The sequence below is a fragment of the Equus przewalskii genome, chromosome 16 (genome assembly GCF_037783145.1).
Source record: "Equus przewalskii isolate Varuska chromosome 16, EquPr2, whole genome shotgun sequence".
In the NCBI taxonomy this organism is placed as follows: Eukaryota; Metazoa; Chordata; class Mammalia; order Perissodactyla; family Equidae; genus Equus; species Equus przewalskii.
In genome coordinates this window covers 14149351-14166680 of record NC_091846.1, presented here as the reverse complement: position 1 = coordinate 14166680, position 17330 = coordinate 14149351, and the positions used below count along the sequence as shown (strand labels likewise).

The window sequence follows — 17330 nt, the reverse complement described above, 5'->3', positions numbered from 1 at the left end:
ATAATATTCTAAGACTCTATGTTTACATTTATTTACATTAATAGTTTATTAGTTTTTCTGTGCATGTTCAAGCATTGGGAAACTTGTAGACTCCATTGTAGACAAAAAATTTGATGAAGCAAACTTGATAAATATGTCAAAATATATAGTGCATGTACTTTATACAAAATGAGGCTTATTAGTTATATATTTTGATAAAGCCATGAAAAACTACTATCAGTATTTTAAGTGTTTGGTAAAAAAAACCTATACAAAATGTGGAATATTTAGTAAATTTAATCTAGCCACAGATCTTATTAAGTGGATTAGCCTTTTTATGTACCTAGCCCGAGCAAAAACAAAAAATTCATTATAGTTGAGTTCTGTTTTGCTATAGATGTTGTAAATGTAGCCTATGACAAATTTTAAGAAAGAATGGTTATGCCTGTTAACCCTTATTCAAAACAATAACACATAACTTGTTATTGTAAGTCAAACCATGAAAAAAATAGCTAAAAATAGCAAGATAGAATGAGTTGGATAAAGAAAAAAGTCACGTACTTAGGACCCTGGTAACAGATATTTAAACAAAGATGATATTTATCGACACACAGCTCAGCATCTGTCGACAGGGTTATGGAGGCACCCCCTAAAAGTTAATACAGTCATGTTTCACTGAAGAGAGGACTCTCTGCTCTACAGTCACCAACCCACTCTGGGAGTAATGAATCCTAGGCACTACACTTGAAGAAAACCATGGAGGAGAATGGGTCCTGAATGGTGAGGTGACTTAAATTATGCTATAGGCCTAATGGCTGAAGGGCCAGAGCACACTCAATTTGATATCTTAAACACTGAATTTAAAGAACTTACTTCTGTCAAAGGGATAAGGCTATACAGAAGGAAAAATAGGCACTAAACAGTGAAAGTTTCAAGGACAAAGATTTTGGTTCAATATTAGAGTTTTCTAACAATGAGAACTGTCTGTAAGTGCAAGTATCTATGTGAGGAAATAATGAATTTCTCATCAATGGAGGTAAAAGTAGAGTTGATGACCACTCCTTGGTACTGTTGTAGAGGTGATTCAGACAGTTAATGAGGAGGGCTGTATTATGTTCTCCTCTAAAGTTCTCTCCTGCCCTGATATAAAATGTCTGACTTAGGGGCTGGCCCCATGGCCAAGTGGTTAAGTTCGCACGCTCTGCTTTGGCAGCCCGGGGTTTCGCCGGTTCGAATCCTGGGCATGGACATGGCACCACTCATCAGGCCGCACTGAGGTGGCGTCCCACATGCCACAACTAGAAGGACCCACAACTAAAAATACACAACTATGTACCAGGGGACTTTGGGGAGAAAAAGGAAAAATAAAATCTTAAAAAAAAAAAAGTTTGACTTATGAGGTAGAATTAGCTTACTCCTTCCAGGATTAATTGCATGATACATTTTAATAAAATATTCACTGTAAATTCTATATAATTTGTATGTGGAATACTTACAAATTATTAAGCATTCGTACTGATTAGTAATCATAAGTAGAATTCTACAATTAAAATACATAAAGATAGAACATTTAACAACATAATCAGATGTATCATTGAAAAAAAAATCCTTATACTGTAGTATCTGTATCAAAGAAAAGTTTAGTAAGGAATAAAAACAATTGGCATTCACAAAGCTTTCTTGGAAATGATTGTAATTAAATTCATGATAAAAGGAAATGTTCATTGTGTCTTGAAAGATGTACAATATTGTTGCTTGTACAACTCATTGATGTCACAGAGTAAAACTACATGGATAAAAGAAAAGTATATAGATACTTTGCTCAAGTAAGTGCTGAAGTAATTATTTCTCTTCATCATTTTTATAAAGATATAACCCATGAATCCTAACAGGTTTTACAAGGAAGTTGTTCTTTACATGAATTAGTACAATTTTATATTCATTAAATAATATATTTCCTAAATAGTTTCTCCTTATGTGACAGATCAATAGATTACTAACATAAAATAAAAATTCATAACATAAAAAGTGTCTCCATATTTACTTAATTAAAAGACTTATAAAGAACTTAATCTTTAAAACTCATCAAACAATCATATTTGTGATGTAAATGTAAGCCTGTGGTTTCTTTCCAGAATAACATTTACTTATATCCTAGTAGCAGTTGCTAAAACTATTTCTGGGTACAGACAGGACACATGTGCATGCATTCATGCGTACATACACACATGTATATCTCTGCACTATGCACTATAGTCTAGATGCTGTAGTGCTGAGAGAACCGCAGTCAGACAGACCCAGTTTTGCAATTACTTTTGTGACCCTTGGTAAGACACTTAACCTTTCTAAATCTCAGCCTCTTGATTTGTAAATGGGAACTAATATTTGTTGCGAAGATTAAATGCTCATTAAGAATTGGTCCCCATTCCTTATCACCCATTTCTCTCAACTCTTATAATTATTACTTAGAATTATTTTAAACATGAAATGAATTAACACATATTAAACTCTTTTGTAAATTGAAAAGAATGTTGCAATTGTAGAGTATTATCTCATTCAGTGGGCAATTGACCCCCCTACATTACATTATGGTTAACAGTGTTCATTATTGTTTTGAAGAATCCATGTAGGTATACGTACCATAATATAACAACAAATTTCTATGGAACAAATCAACAACTTAAAACAAAAGCTCAAGTTTGAAAACAGAGAAAACAATCACTAGCAGCAATTATTCTCAAAATCATTTTGGAATAACCCACAGAGTTTTAAAGAAGTAATGTAACCATTTATTTGGAACAGGCTGGGCCTATAGACACAGTGGGAGAATAGAGGCTTCACAACTCAGTTGAAGAGAAAGAAAGAATATTTCCCCTCAACATTTCACCAGCTATTTTCTGGCATAAACAATCTAGATAATTTTCTCAATAATTCACACTACCTGAGCTGTATGCAGAGTTTAAATATACACTCTAGTGTGTATATCTAACCCAGAGTTTCTCACTTGAGAATATTACAGCATTCAAGGGTAAGCAATGTAAATGATACAAAAATTGGAAAATTAAAAAAAAGTGAGTCGTTATTTGATATTATTCTGATTTTTGTTTTTAAAGATACAGATATTGAAACTATCACAGACGATAATTTCATTCTGACATGAGTTTAAAAGGTTAAGTTACTATCTGAAGAAAGGTAATCTGGCTGCTTTTCACAGCAGCCAGCAAGCTCTGCAATCTGCATAGAGAGGGGCATTTGTCATCATTAGCTGAGCTGTGACAGCTGGCACCCAGGGTGTCCCAGAATCAAGAAGTGGCAGAGACACTCTCGGTTTAGGTTGCCATTAAGTGTAGTAGGTTTCTTGAGGATCAAGTATATTTTATGAAAAGCTTTGTGATGTAACTAACAGCAGTGAACATATTTGAATTTTCCGTAACATGGATAAGACAATGATAGCACATAATTAGCAGGTTGCCTCTAGACAACAAGATGCCAGATTACAGTATGAATAAACATCTACTGCCTGCCACTTAGAGAGGGGGAATTATTTTCAGCACCCAAATAGCTCCAGCAGAGTGTTTTTTTCAAGGCTTGGATTAGGGTGATCAATTGATTAAATATATTCAAAGAAACAGATTGAAGATAGACTAGTCCCCAGATATATTTAAATTTGATTGTAAACAATGCATAACGTCTTAAGAATGAGCTCAACTAAACACACCTAGTATCGGATCCATCCTTTTGATAACACAAATATGAAAATTAAAATCATTCACATGGATGAAATCCTGCAACTGTTTGAGATGTATGTAACTGATAATAAGTATTTAAAAATATTCCTTGACAAAAGTTTAAAATCAGAAATTTTTTTACCAACTGAGTTCTATATGAGTCTGAAACAGTTGTGGTTAATATATCTAGAAAAGAATTTTTAAAACTTTAAAGTTTCATAAATATGTTTGTCTTGTCCAATGCAAGATTCTATAAAGCAAAAGAAAGTTTAAATTAAGAAACAGGCTGATCGGATTCTTTGAAAAAGAAGAATGGTACAATCCCTTTAAAAAATCATCAATGCTTGGAAACATAATCAATAACACTAGGTTTTATATTATTATGTAAACTAGTTTTCCACAAATAAAACTAATTTTTGTGTTAATGTAAAATCTATGCAAATACATGCAGTCATTTATCAGGAAAGCTGACAAGCATTCCATATTGGAGGGGGAAATGAAACTGCCTCAAGAATAGAGGCAATTAATTATTTCTGTATTTTTTCTTCTTCTGTCTTGAGGCACAAAAGTTATCCATCCAGTTAAAACAGCAAATGAAATAAAGAGATTTTTTTTTATTTAAACACATATGGCTTTTGCCTGCAATACTGATCACCACAAGGTCTACAGATGCCCGTGGCTAAATTGTACACTGGCAGATGCACACAGGGGAAAACTGTGCTAATGCAGCGTGGAGAGCAAAACAAATGAAGAACTGAATTTGCTAGTAAAAGGGAAAAAAACAACAAAACACAAGAACCAAAAAACCCCACTTCCCCCCCCCCCCCCCGTTAGCTATGCAATTTGCTTATACAGGTTCAAGTTGCAAAATATTTAACCTTGATCTGTTGCAGAAAAGTAGAAAACAATTTTAAATAAGTGAAGGCGTTTTTATGTATATACATGCATATTATGTATGTGAACGACTGAGTGATATATTTTTATTTATAGGGACAGAATGGCTAGCCATGTTTAAACTTCTCGGTTTCACAATTAAAAGCTTATGACATTCAAAACTGCCATAATATATGTGACTGAACAAATACTGTTGGAATTTCCAATTATTATTATTTTTAAAATCCATTTAGCTGCACTCTCTTAAGGTATTACTGAAAACTTGAAGGGCTGTTACGGAAAAATCTTGTAGAGGTGAGACTGCATACTCGTGGCAACAAGAATCCTATATTTAGTAGTTTTTTCTTTAAACAGGCTTACACAAAAGACATATAGAGGCCATTTCGATCTTGTACACTCTGAAACACTGGGGTTGTCTGTGTGTGTGTGCGTGTGTGCGTGTACACAGAACCTGCATGCACAGGCTATTTTGCAAACCATAAAAAGAGTATACTTACTAAAAATGGCTTAAGAATATTAAGAAAGCAATAACTTCTTTCTTAATAGGCTTGTAAGCATGCATAACATTAAAATTTCTATTGTAATTGCCAAATAAAAATATAAACCAGAAAGCATTTAAACAATTTTATATCTTGGAGGAAGAAACAGAAGACTAGTTGTGCTATTCCAAGTTGTAAAAAAGCAAAATACTTGAAAGAGCATCATTATTAACGAAAATGTTTGCACTCCTACAATTTAAGAATTCTTTGTTTGGAGTATTTATAACCATCTAAATTTAAATGACAATGCATATTTATACAAAATTAGGATTAGAAGCACATCTTCCAAGAATGTGTATATATTAACTAATAGTAGCTCTAATAAACTCCTTGGTCTTGTTCCCTACCACTCAAAGGGAGGATTAATTTACCAAAAATGTAAAGTAAAATGTAATCTAAATATTGAGACGAGATTTATTTCTCTAGTGACATAAAGCTAGTAACATTATAAATTTGCCTCAAATGTTGCTAGCTTATATGAGGAACCTGTTTCTTAATACATATTTTGATGTGCAAACTGTAAAATATATTCATAAGTCTGATTCATACATTCATGCTAGCATTACAAAAACTAGCCGGTTCCTTTGAAAAATGAATCTTTTATCAAGCATTAATGTCACATATTAAAATTAAACTTTCATGTAAAACAAAAGTTATAAACCTATTGCTTGTATATCTGAAATATTTTATATTTTGCCTATACTTCAGTGCTCTCTGATTAAAACTGGTCTTAAATTAGAAGCATGATAAGATAATAAAGTCTAGGGGAATAAATAAAAGTGTTTACAATATAAAGATTTTTTGATATAAAACTAAAACACCCAGGCATTTATAAATGAATCATAAAATTTAGAAATTAGAAAATAAAATAGGGGCATGAGGAAACGTTTTTGTGGCAATGAAATGTTCTATGTCTGTGCTGGACATTATATAACTGTATATCTTTGTCAGAATTCACAGAATGGCACATTATTATGAAAAAATTCATAGAACAGACTAGTACTGTGTGCAAATTTATACATCAATACACCTGACTTAAAATAATAAAAAGATAGATTTCACATAAAAATAAAATAAAGCTATACTTTTTGTTTCACTAGGTTTACAATTTTTTATTAGAAACACTATGTCTTACAAACTCTTTATGCTCTTCATGCTTTCGATGTGATCGAGGTTTTTAGATAAAATGAACAAACATATATAGATTAAAAGTATTAACCACTTACTAGTACTTTTGATATTTTTGACAAATCATTATACAGAAAAATTGGCTTTCAAGAAATAGTACACATTGGTATACTAAAATGTATATTATTAGAATAATGAAAACAATCACATATAAGTGAAAATGAGATATTTAGGTAGTCTATTCTCAGATAATGTTATAATCTCTATATCTATATATAAAGCTATAAAGGAAATTACTATTTATAAACTAATTTCCTTTTTTCTATAAAGCATTTATTTTATTGGATATAATATATGTGATAAAAGGTAATAGTTTTTAGCTAATGCAATTATCCTTTTAAATTATTACTCCAGCTACTAATCATTAAAAAAATAAATCTTGGTTTAGAGGAATTGCTTTGTTCATTAAAAAATAAGCTTCCAAACTGTAAATTAGAAACAGGAAACATTATGTTAGAAGCACAATCAGTGGAAGTTGATTATCTACATATGATACTCTAGTCTCAAGGTCATGTTGAATATTTTCAGTGGCTTAATCACATACAGTATGGTACAGTAATGAGAGCTATGCAGTACTGGATGACCCACTACAGATGTACAGATTAACAGACACTAATCGAATCTGACTGCATTGTTTTTCCTAAGTGCAATAAAACTCTAGTGTACTAAGAGTACCAAGGATGTAGCCATACGTGTAAATGTCTGCAAATCCATGTCAGTTTTGGGTTAAGGAATATCTAGTTTTCACATATTCATATAGAAAAGAATCATAGGAGCCTATTTATTCTGTCAGAATATGTCCATAATATCCAACCGAAAAATAGAGCTGAAATCTAACAAAATCAATTTAAATTTTATAGATTATAAAGATAACTTTGAAGGGTCTATGAGAAACCAGAATATTGGAATCAATACTTCCTACAAAATACTCAATAAATGAATGACTAACCCCAATATCCTTAAAAGTTGGAAAATGGTTAGAGATCACATTTATTTTGAGCAATAAGAAAATCTTTTGGTTGATAACCTTCCCCCCATAAATTTTTCAGTTTATGGATACAACTTAAAATATCCTGCTCCTTCGTGTACCTGTTCAAAGGAAGTGAGGAAACTGAGACAAATATCTAAATAACCCAGGCTTTAAATTTCTTTTCCTACCAAAAGAAAGGTTTTGGCCAGAGTTATCTAGAACCACCTCAAATCTGCAAATCTGGCAGTGGTGATAATTCTTGTAAGGTATACCTCCAACTTCCACCTTTAATCTCAAAGTTACTTTCTTTTCAACACTTATTAGCACCAGCAACACGGTAGGAGAAAAAGTACTCCCCACTACAAAGAGGAGTGTATGATTGCATACTGGGGGGATGTGGGAAGCTGAGGCGACAGCCTTGATCATTCAGGTGAATAATTAAGGAAATAATTTTTAAAAATTAACCACAATTATGAACACAATGCAGTCGACAACAGAAACTGAAATATAATAATGCATACCGGAAACGTATACAATGCTATAAGCTGGTATGACCTCAATAAAATAATTTTAAAAAAATTAACCACAATTATCAGAATGCTCTGGTTGAAGAAATAAAATAGGGTCTAAATTGTGCAAAGAGTGACCTCAATCTTCTGCTTTACTTTGTCATAAAGCTGGTATTAAAATATGAAATAATTGCTTTAAGAAATCATTGAAACTTTTGAAGCTCTCAAGCAATTTTGTTTCAAGTGTTTTCATGCAAGGAGTCACAACAGGAAGAAAGGTATAGATGCCATCAAATTAGATTACAGAAAAACTCCCTCTATTTCACTTTATTTAATGTGACACATAAAGAAAACCCTGCACAAATATCTGTCTTTAATTTCTCTAGTGTAAAAAAAGAAATATATTGTGTCTGGCAGAATGAAACAGATGAAATAGACTGGGTGCATTTAAAAAAAGAAGAGGGGGGTAGAAATCAGAGGAGTACAATGAGCTTTCAAAGCCATTCCAGCAGTAGGGATAAATAATTTAATAAACTCAACTTCATATTCTTTTTATCTCCCCAGTGTAATAAGCACATATTAAAAAAATAAAACCTTAAATTCATGAATACTTGTGATTAGAGTAGCAGCCAGTGGATAATGAAAAAACACAAAACAATATCTATGTGAGCATTTAACACATGTATGCATACCTTCTAACTAATAGATACATTTTTCCAGATGAAAGGTCACAATTGCTTAAATTTATGAACATGCAGTTCAAATTTAAATTAGGGTTTCTAAAACACAGAAACCTTGTATTCCTACATTTCTCAACATAATAAAGTTTTTCTTTAAATCTAATAAGGTGACTATGCATTACTTTGTGTATCCTATATAAGTTAAGCAGGTTTACAAATGGGGGATAAGTTACCAGGGAAATAGCACTTCAGGAAAAACTATTACGCCGTTGTTATTTTGAATGTTTCAAAGTGTTAAGGATCACAATACTTAATGATTTTATACTCATTAACAGTATGAAAATTTATGATAATGGTGTGCTTGTGACTATTTTGGATTTCTTTTCTCAATGGTACCTTTTAAATCAAGTCTGCATAGTTAACTAAGTAAATGAAATGAAAAAGCCAAGTCAGTTAGACTTTAAAATCTCAAATACCATTCAAATGTAAGCATCTCAAATTATCATTAAATCAAGAGATTCTTGGATTTTTTTTCCCTTCAATTAGGTTAGTTTTCTTCAATTATGCTTCTATTATTAGTTCATGTCAAAGATGTCTGCACAGCATACCTCTGAAAACAATTAAGCGCTTACATCCTAGAGCATGGGACACACACAAGCTTTTATTCTAGTACTATTAAGATTATGTTTATAGTAAAAAAAAATAATATAATAAGACTGGTGTCATTTGAGTTGTTTTATAAACTTTTCACATAAGTAAAAAATTGATTTTAAGCTATCTCTATGTATTATGTAATCATTTGAAAAAACTAGCTCAAGAGGTCAACTAATATTTCAAAAAAAATTACTATACAGTAGTTAAATAATTTCCCACAAAACAAATCTAGCTCCAAAGCCTAGATTAAAATCAGCTCAATTACCCAAAAATATACTAAATAATTTAAATTTCTCTCCATAGGTCATTTCAACAACAACAAAAATAAAGCATAGAATACACACTCAGAACAGTTTAATTTTCTTTCAGCAATGAGAGTGGCTAAGCTCACTGAAAAGATTCAGCTACACAAGGCAGTTCATTTCACATGTTCAGTGTAATAGAAAATCACTGTGTAGCAGCAACAAGCAGCACTTGCACTGGAGCATTATTCTAGGGCGCCCAGTTCACCCACAGCGATCACAGCGGGTGGGTGAATCCCATGTTATGTAAATCACTGTCAGCTCCCAGTGTAAAGGGTGCTGAAGGAAGCAGCTCAGAAATCAGAGTCCTGGTGTCCCTGGAACTGAATGACTTCACTTCCCTGGAACACTCTAGGACTAAGGAGTTTCTTAGTGCTTTTCTCTCCATCCATTTCTCTTCTTCAAAGTGCAAAGGCCCCGGTTACACCAATTAGTTTGCACAAAGTGCCTCGGTGTTTAGCTTCGCTTTGACCCAATTAAGCCGCACACTGAGCTCCGAAGATGCGCCACCTGCGCGCCTGGCTCCAGCGAGGCCGGCCCGGCGCCCCTCGCGTCCTTCGAGTAAGACCCATCCGGACCGCCGCGCCACGGTCCTCTCGAACGGCCCCGGGGCCTCTGCGTCCCACCTAGGCTGCCTCAGGGCCTCGACAACCTGGGGTATTTGCAGGTAGCCCAACAAATCGAGAGGCGAGGTCTGGGCCGAGTAACTCTGGCCTGAACCCAGGGGAGAGAGCGCTGGGCGCAGGGGCCGTGGCCGGAGACCAGAAAGCCCCGGGCTCGGCTGTGACCACACGTGGGCCCGGGCGGCAGCAGGGGCTGGGGGTGGGTGGGGAGAGACCGTGGCCTGGGGCAGACGTGGAAAGACCGGGGACACCAAGTAAGGTTTTAAAATAACTAGCACTCATAAAGAAAGCCTATGGGACACTGAGCAGACGGAGGAAACCAGGATGGCCAGGGAGTGCGGAGTAGTGGGAAAAACGGGACCAGCGGGAAGCACATGGGGACCTGCGCTGGGTGAGGGACAGAGGTGGCTTTTCCCCAGGGACCATGGCGTATCTTCGCCTTCGTGGTCGCAGATTCTCGGGCTCTGATTTGCCTCCTCTTCCAACTGCCAAAAGGTAGCAGTGCGTTCACCCGCAACGCCTGGAAACTGAGGAGGGGCTGTTCGGCGTCCCCATCCCTGCTCCTAAGGGAATGGAAGGTTCTCAGGAATAGAGTAGATGGATGACATGAGCCCCAAATCTAATATACTATTTTAGGCTAAACCAGGATCTATCACTCTTGGATAAGGAGAAAGTAAATAATAGGTGGCTTTGTGATGCTGTACCTGTCCAAAAAAAGCTGGAGAGAAAAGTGGGAACCCTGACAAGATCTTGTTAAAAGTGGCTCTGAGAGAAAGTGCCTACAAACCTGTTATCAGCAGTTATAAGATTTTTCTGGAAAGATTCTTAATTTGAAAGAGACTGCCTCTAAATTAAAGGTAAGCAATTAAAAATCTGCACAGATTTTAAAACCATTACATAAACCCTAGGTAGTATCTTTTTCGTTTCCTGTACATTGACACAACTGGTACCGCGAGAAGAAAAGATGTTGTGCATAAATCCATTTCACCCTCCTGTTTCAAGGTTCCAAAAGAAATGTTGATTTCTTTCAAATTTTTCCAAAATGATATTTAAATTAAAAAACCTTGGATGGCTGCAAATTAATTTTCTTTTAAAAGCCTAACCATTTTCCCTTAATCAAATCACATGAAGTAGTGTAAATTTTGAAGTCTACTGTCAGGTCACCACTAAGGACACTTAGGAGATATATCCTTAATTATACCTCTATAAACAAGCCAGAAAGCTCAAACCTGCAAATTTTCAGGACAGTTATCTGCTAGTAGGTCTCATCTCTATGATCTCTCCTGAATTTCACATAATAAAATACAGCTCACTATGAACGCACATTAAAATAATCTCCCGATCACAGAGAGTTTATTTTTCAAATATTTCTACCACTGTGTACTAACCTTAGGGTCCTACTTGTGACGCTGGGTGAGTCTCCCAAAGTACAAAGAGGACAGCAGATGGGGGGGGGGGGGAATTAACCTTTTTTTTTAAACATCCTAACTTAAACTGGGGTAGACAACACCTAACACGCTCAGCAATAATTTTCAGATTCCCTTCAACAACTGCAAATGAGGAAAAAACAGAGATAAAACACTGCAAAACGTTAAAAAAAAATCACTCTAACATATAGGAATATCCAGAAAACTACACAGGTATTATTGCATTTAAAGCCAACTTGCGCTTACATGAAAGAGCAAACTTTCAACCTACATTTAAAAAGACCTCGAGGATAACAGACATTAATTATCTTACGCTAAATGCAAGTTAGTGACTTTTGTTTTGGAAAACCCCATCTAGTTCACTCATTGATGGATGACCATTAATACACCTGTATTTGCATTTCGGCGGTAAAAAGACAAGCAGGGTTTTCAGCACGGAAGAGAACCACTTTGCCAAGTCTTTTCAGAACGTCAATATGCTTCAAGTAATACCAAGGCAGAGAGATTCCTTTTGATTTCCAAAACTGTCTAGGTGGCCTGGGTGGTTTTCTGCCGGCAGCAGTCTCCTACCTTTAGTTGTGTGCCTATATCCACGAGGGGGGATTAATTAGCCGGGTTGGAGCTGAAGGAGGCTGTCGTGACGAGCCCAGTGGCGATTGGCCGCCAGCCTGCCTGGCCCTGCCTTTATAATTTCCACACGAGTGCATCTGGGCTCTTAGACAAACCAACAGCAGCTTCTTCTGACATATACACACGCACACTCACCCCCGACACACACTCAGCACACTTTTCCTCCATTTGATTAACAGTCCTGCACACACAATGATTACGGGAAAGCGTAAATAAATACGGAAAGGGTTGCTTATTTTGACTACTGGAAGAGCTTTGCTGGGTCTCGGCGCAACTTTTGTTTTTATTACTGAGAAGGTGATCTCTCCATGCGTTTCTCTCACACAAGGATTCTTTAAGGGGAGAACAATCTTTCACTTTAAGACCGGCTGGGCTCAAAGATAAAAGGAAGGGAAAGCGGTAGCTAGGAATCCACAGCTGCAGCACATCGGAAAGACGTTTTTGATACATTTCTGAGCGCAGCGGCCCGTTTCTCCACCGAAGTTGGCTCCAGCTCTAGCAGCCGCATTGGATCCCACAGCTTACTGCGAGACTCCGGTGTACAATCCGGATCTCTGCCCCAACATGATCGCGGCCCAGGCCAAGCTGGTCTACCATCTGAATAAATACTACAATGAAAAATGCCAAGCCAGGAAAGCTGCCATTGCCAAAACTATCCGGGAAGTCTGCAAAGTAGTTTCCGACGTACTGAAAGAAGTGGAAGTGCAGGAGCCCCGGTTCATCAGTTCTCTCAACGAGATGGACAATCGCTACGAGGGCCTCGAGGTCATCTCCCCCACTGAATTCGAGGTGGTGCTTTACCTTAACCAAATGGGGGTGTTCAACTTTGTGGACGACGGCTCGCTGCCCGGCTGCGCGGTGCTGAAGTTGAGCGACGGGCGCAAGAGGAGCATGTCCCTCTGGGTGGAATTCATTACCGCCTCCGGCTACCTCTCGGCGCGCAAAATCCGGTCCAGGTTTCAGACGCTGGTGGCTCAAGCCGTAGACAAGTGTAGCTACAGGGATGTGGTAAAGATGGTGGCAGACACCAGCGAAGTGAAACTGAGAATCCGAGATAGGTACGTGGTGCAGATCACCCCGGCTTTTAAATGCACCGGGATCTGGCCGAGGAGTGCTGCCCACTGGCCACTTCCCCACATCCCCTGGCCGGGACCCAACCGGGTGGCGGAGGTCAAAGCGGAAGGGTTCAATCTCTTGTCCAAGGAGTGCCACTCCCTGGCCGGCAAGCAGAGCTCGGCGGAGAGCGACGCATGGGTGCTGCAGTTTGCGGAAGCGGAGAACAGACTGCAGATGGGGGGCTGCAGAAAGAAATGCCTCTCCATCCTCAAAACCTTACGGGATCGTCACCTTGAACTGCCGGGTCAGCCCCTGAACAATTACCACATGAAGACTTTGGTTTCCTACGAGTGTGAAAAGCATCCCCGGGAGTCGGACTGGGACGAGTCTTGCCTGGGTGATCGGCTTAACGGGATTTTGCTGCAACTTATCTCCTGCCTGCAATGCCGGCGGTGTCCTCACTACTTCCTACCGAACTTAGATCTGTTTCAAGGCAAACCTCATTCGGCTCTCGAGAACGCTGCCAAACAAACGTGGCGACTGGCAAGAGAGATCCTGACCAACCCGAAAAGTTTGGAAAAACTTTAGAGGACAATTTAATCGAGAGCCGATAGGTGATTACTCTTCTCAAAGTCCTAATTAAGTGTAAACTTCCTGTTGGATTCCTATCTGATATTCCACTTGATAGTGCAAACAATCTCTTCCTTGAAAAGGAATAATAATACAATGTTTAGGCTTCATCTCACCCACCCCTCCAAGGGGAGCAAAACAAAAAGGGGACGCAGATGGAGAAAAACCCAAACCCACAAGTATTAGAAGACTTCTTTACAAAGGATTTCCTATCTCCCTTGAAAAGTACACAGTTACACCCGGAAAACAACCTGGCTGTAATGCAAGACCACAGCGAAGCTCCGCCTAATTATCAAAGGATTATCACAATCCTGGTGATGTAGGTGCCTCTGCCTGTGAGTAAACACGACTTGGATATGCCATCTGAAGGAAAGTGTAATGTATATTTTGATTTGTAACAAATATTGTGATCTCACATTGTCTTTGAAAGTGTGGATGTTGGTGTTTTGTGATTTGGTGAACAGAAGTTAAATTGCCATTTTGGATACTTCCAGACATTTTCCACTAACAGATAACATTTAAAGGTAGATTTCCTCCTGGTACTTTTATCTGTCTTTGAAAGTGTCTGAACTTTAAAAAGTTTACATTTTGTTTCAAATATATTGCTTGTTCTATTTCTAACATTCCATAAATATACTTGAAATGTTATTTAAATATATTCAAAGAAATTTGAATTCAGCTTATATAATAACGCTTGAATATCTGAATTATATATTTGAAAAATGCACTTGAAATACACTGGATAATTACTTTCGTGATTTAGATTTTAATTTCTGTTGCTGGTTTTTATTTAATTAGAAGCTAATAAATGAAGTAAAAAAAGTTGTTGTGTCTCAGTTTAAATTGTTTTTCTATCAAAAGATTTTGAAAACTGAACCCACTTGAATATTTTAAACATTTCGAGAAATACACTAATGAATCATTAAAAAAAACCCTTAAAACGTTGGAGAAAAGGTGTTTCAGTATAGCTAAGAAGATAATAGTCTACTCTCAGTTTCTCACTTATTTAGAAGAGTATTCCTTTCTACAACAGACACAATTTAAATCTACCCTTGAAAGCTTGCTCTTCTGGGTTAGTATTTCCGCAGGATTTTTGATAATATAAGGAAGAAATATGTTATGACAGTAAAGATTGCTAAGTTAAAAATCAGACTAGCTCAGAGAAAATGAACTTAAAGTCATAATGAAACTTTTGAAATTTGTGTATGAAAGCTAACTATGCTAATAAAAAGATAATTTCTGAACATTTTATGTCAAACCTGGTTTTATGCAGTAAGGGTTCTGTTAGCTAAATAATCAGAAATCCAAAATTCCTTTTTACTTCACAGGGCAAGCTAAGGATAAAAGCATAAAGACAAACTTTAAATTATTTAAAATTAAATACACTACATTCAAACTCATTTTAAAAATTCAGTTCTTCTGGAGCTAGAAATCAAAGCAGTCCTGTGACTATCCTTCAGAGAACGTTAATTGTCAACAAGTGCTGACAGGGCTCATCCCCTCTGGGCCTTAAGGCAGTTAGTTAATTCAGGTGGGGGCAAAGTTTAGACTTTCACTTGCTATTCTACTTTATAATGCTTTATTTCCGTATAAAATTAAATAGAAATAATAAAGTTCTGGCTCTATGGGAGCATTTGTCTTTGACTATATTAGAATAACTGCTTCTGAAAAATAAACTAAAGGAAGATCTTTGTAAAATAATGCTTGACTATCTAGCATGACATTTATGCTCTTGAATTCTTAACTTCAGGAAAAAGTTAACAAATTATACAGTAACATAAAAGTTAAAACAATAAAATTGATTTCAGAAGAAAAGTGCAGGGGTGTAGAGCTTCCGTAATACTCAGGTTTTAAAATATACCCAGTAAGATATAATAAACCATTATTTATGCATTTCAAATCGTCCAAATATGTATTTTCTGGTATTACACCCACAGAAGAACACAAACTTTAAACATCTGAGCCCTAGGATATTACTATGTATACACATTTAAATAAAAGCTTCTCAGAGAATCAGTTTTTCTTCCTCTTAAATTCACATGTAAAACCCACTCATTTCAGGAGTGAAAAATGGATGTAATAATGGAGATGAATTTATATCTAAATGGTTTCTCACCCAGTTTCCTTATAACCTTTCAAAGAATAATAATTCACATTGAAATCTACACTTCTGGAAATTAAAAGTGATCATAATAAGAAATTTCATAAGACCCTTCCTAGTCTTCCCAGAGAGCCTCAGATGCTGTACCCCAGGGACGTGGGAGCAATTGGCTTAACTACCACATCAGCCCCAGTGCACACAAAGGCACTCACAGACAGACTGTTAAAATGTGCATGCTCTGGCAATACAGGATTTAAAATCGTTAATATATTCTTCAATCCCATAAAATAGAGCATGTGTTATTTCATTCATTTTATTTTCTATGAGAAAGATGGGACTGTGCTCCCCTCCCCCACTGTCATTTAAAACCAAGTAAAACTGAAAACCACTTCCTGCCACAAAGCCACCAGTACTGTATACGGAATCATTTTAACTTACTTTCGTGTCGATCTTCTTGAAGGCAGGATCATCCTCATCTACCTCGAAGTAGATTTCTGTCGTAGTGATGGAGAGAGTCCCCTTGGCTACCACCACGGGAGCGATGAGCTGGGCAGGAGTGCTGAGAACCACTGGGCCTGAAAGACAAGGGCACTGAGTCAGGCTGAGTCCCTGTGACCCTCTCCCGCTCCCTCCCAGAAGGGTACCATAGGGTTTAAATTTTAAAGATGCGCTAAAAAAAATGGTTCCTGTACTATGCGGCAAGCTCCTTTCATGTGAGATAAGGTCTGCTTAGCTTTTACACATTACCTTATAACGAGACTAGAGATAGATAATTCTATAAAAACCCAAGAGGTCAGGATACCGAATAAGTGACCCTTAGCAAGCAAGTTTGCAACCTCCGCCTAGAAATCCTACATGGTTGGTGAGACGCTGCCATTAGCCAACTTAAAAGTGCAGAACGGACTCTAACGCCCCGTTCTCCACTGAGCACCACCGGCTCTCAGAGAGACCCTGGGCAGTCAGCACTGCCCCCAAGACCAGCCGTCGTGTAAAGCCGCTCCACTCGGCAGCAGCGTTCCCCAAGGATGGGGCGGGAGGAGGTGAAGGGGTATAGGATCTAAATATATAAATTTCACCGTACTAACATGTTTGCATCTTGCAGAAGATTAATATCGGCGTCCTAAGGCGCGCCACAGACACAGATACGCGCACACACGGACATTATATACACCTCTTATGCAGAAAAGAACGAAAATCGCAGTAGTGGTTTTCTCACCGAGAATCAGTCAAAAGTGATGAAACTGCAGGACGCCTGAACAAAACGATTCTCAGAAAAGTGTCCGAAAAGTGCTCCTTCTTAACTTTTGAAACTAGAGGAACTAAGTAAGCTTCAGTCAGAGATTTTTAGAAAATGTGCCTACTCAGGTGCTTACTTCGAATTCCCTCAATCTGAGTTAATGTTGAAAATTACAATTTCACG

General features: G+C 37.0%; 2 protein-coding genes across 14 annotated transcripts in view; one reads left to right on the top strand and one right to left on the bottom strand.

Moving 5' to 3' along the window:
* NBEA (neurobeachin) overlaps window positions 1-17330 on the bottom strand; it is a 671041-nt gene that overhangs the window by 173568 nt on the left and 480143 nt on the right. For all 13 annotated transcript variants that reach the window (XM_070578754.1, XM_070578744.1, XM_070578745.1 and 10 more), the window contains one exon: window positions 16349-16485. In XM_070578754.1, the coding sequence (XP_070434855.1) occupies window positions 16349-16485 (137 nt within the window). The remainder of the gene's footprint in view (window positions 1-16348; window positions 16486-17330) is intronic.
* MAB21L1 (mab-21 like 1) lies at window positions 11550-15510 on the top strand. The gene has a single exon (XM_008527425.2). The coding sequence runs from the start codon at window positions 12688-12690 to the stop codon at window positions 13765-13767; it is 1080 nt and encodes a 359-aa protein (XP_008525647.1). The 5' UTR covers window positions 11550-12687; the 3' UTR covers window positions 13768-15510.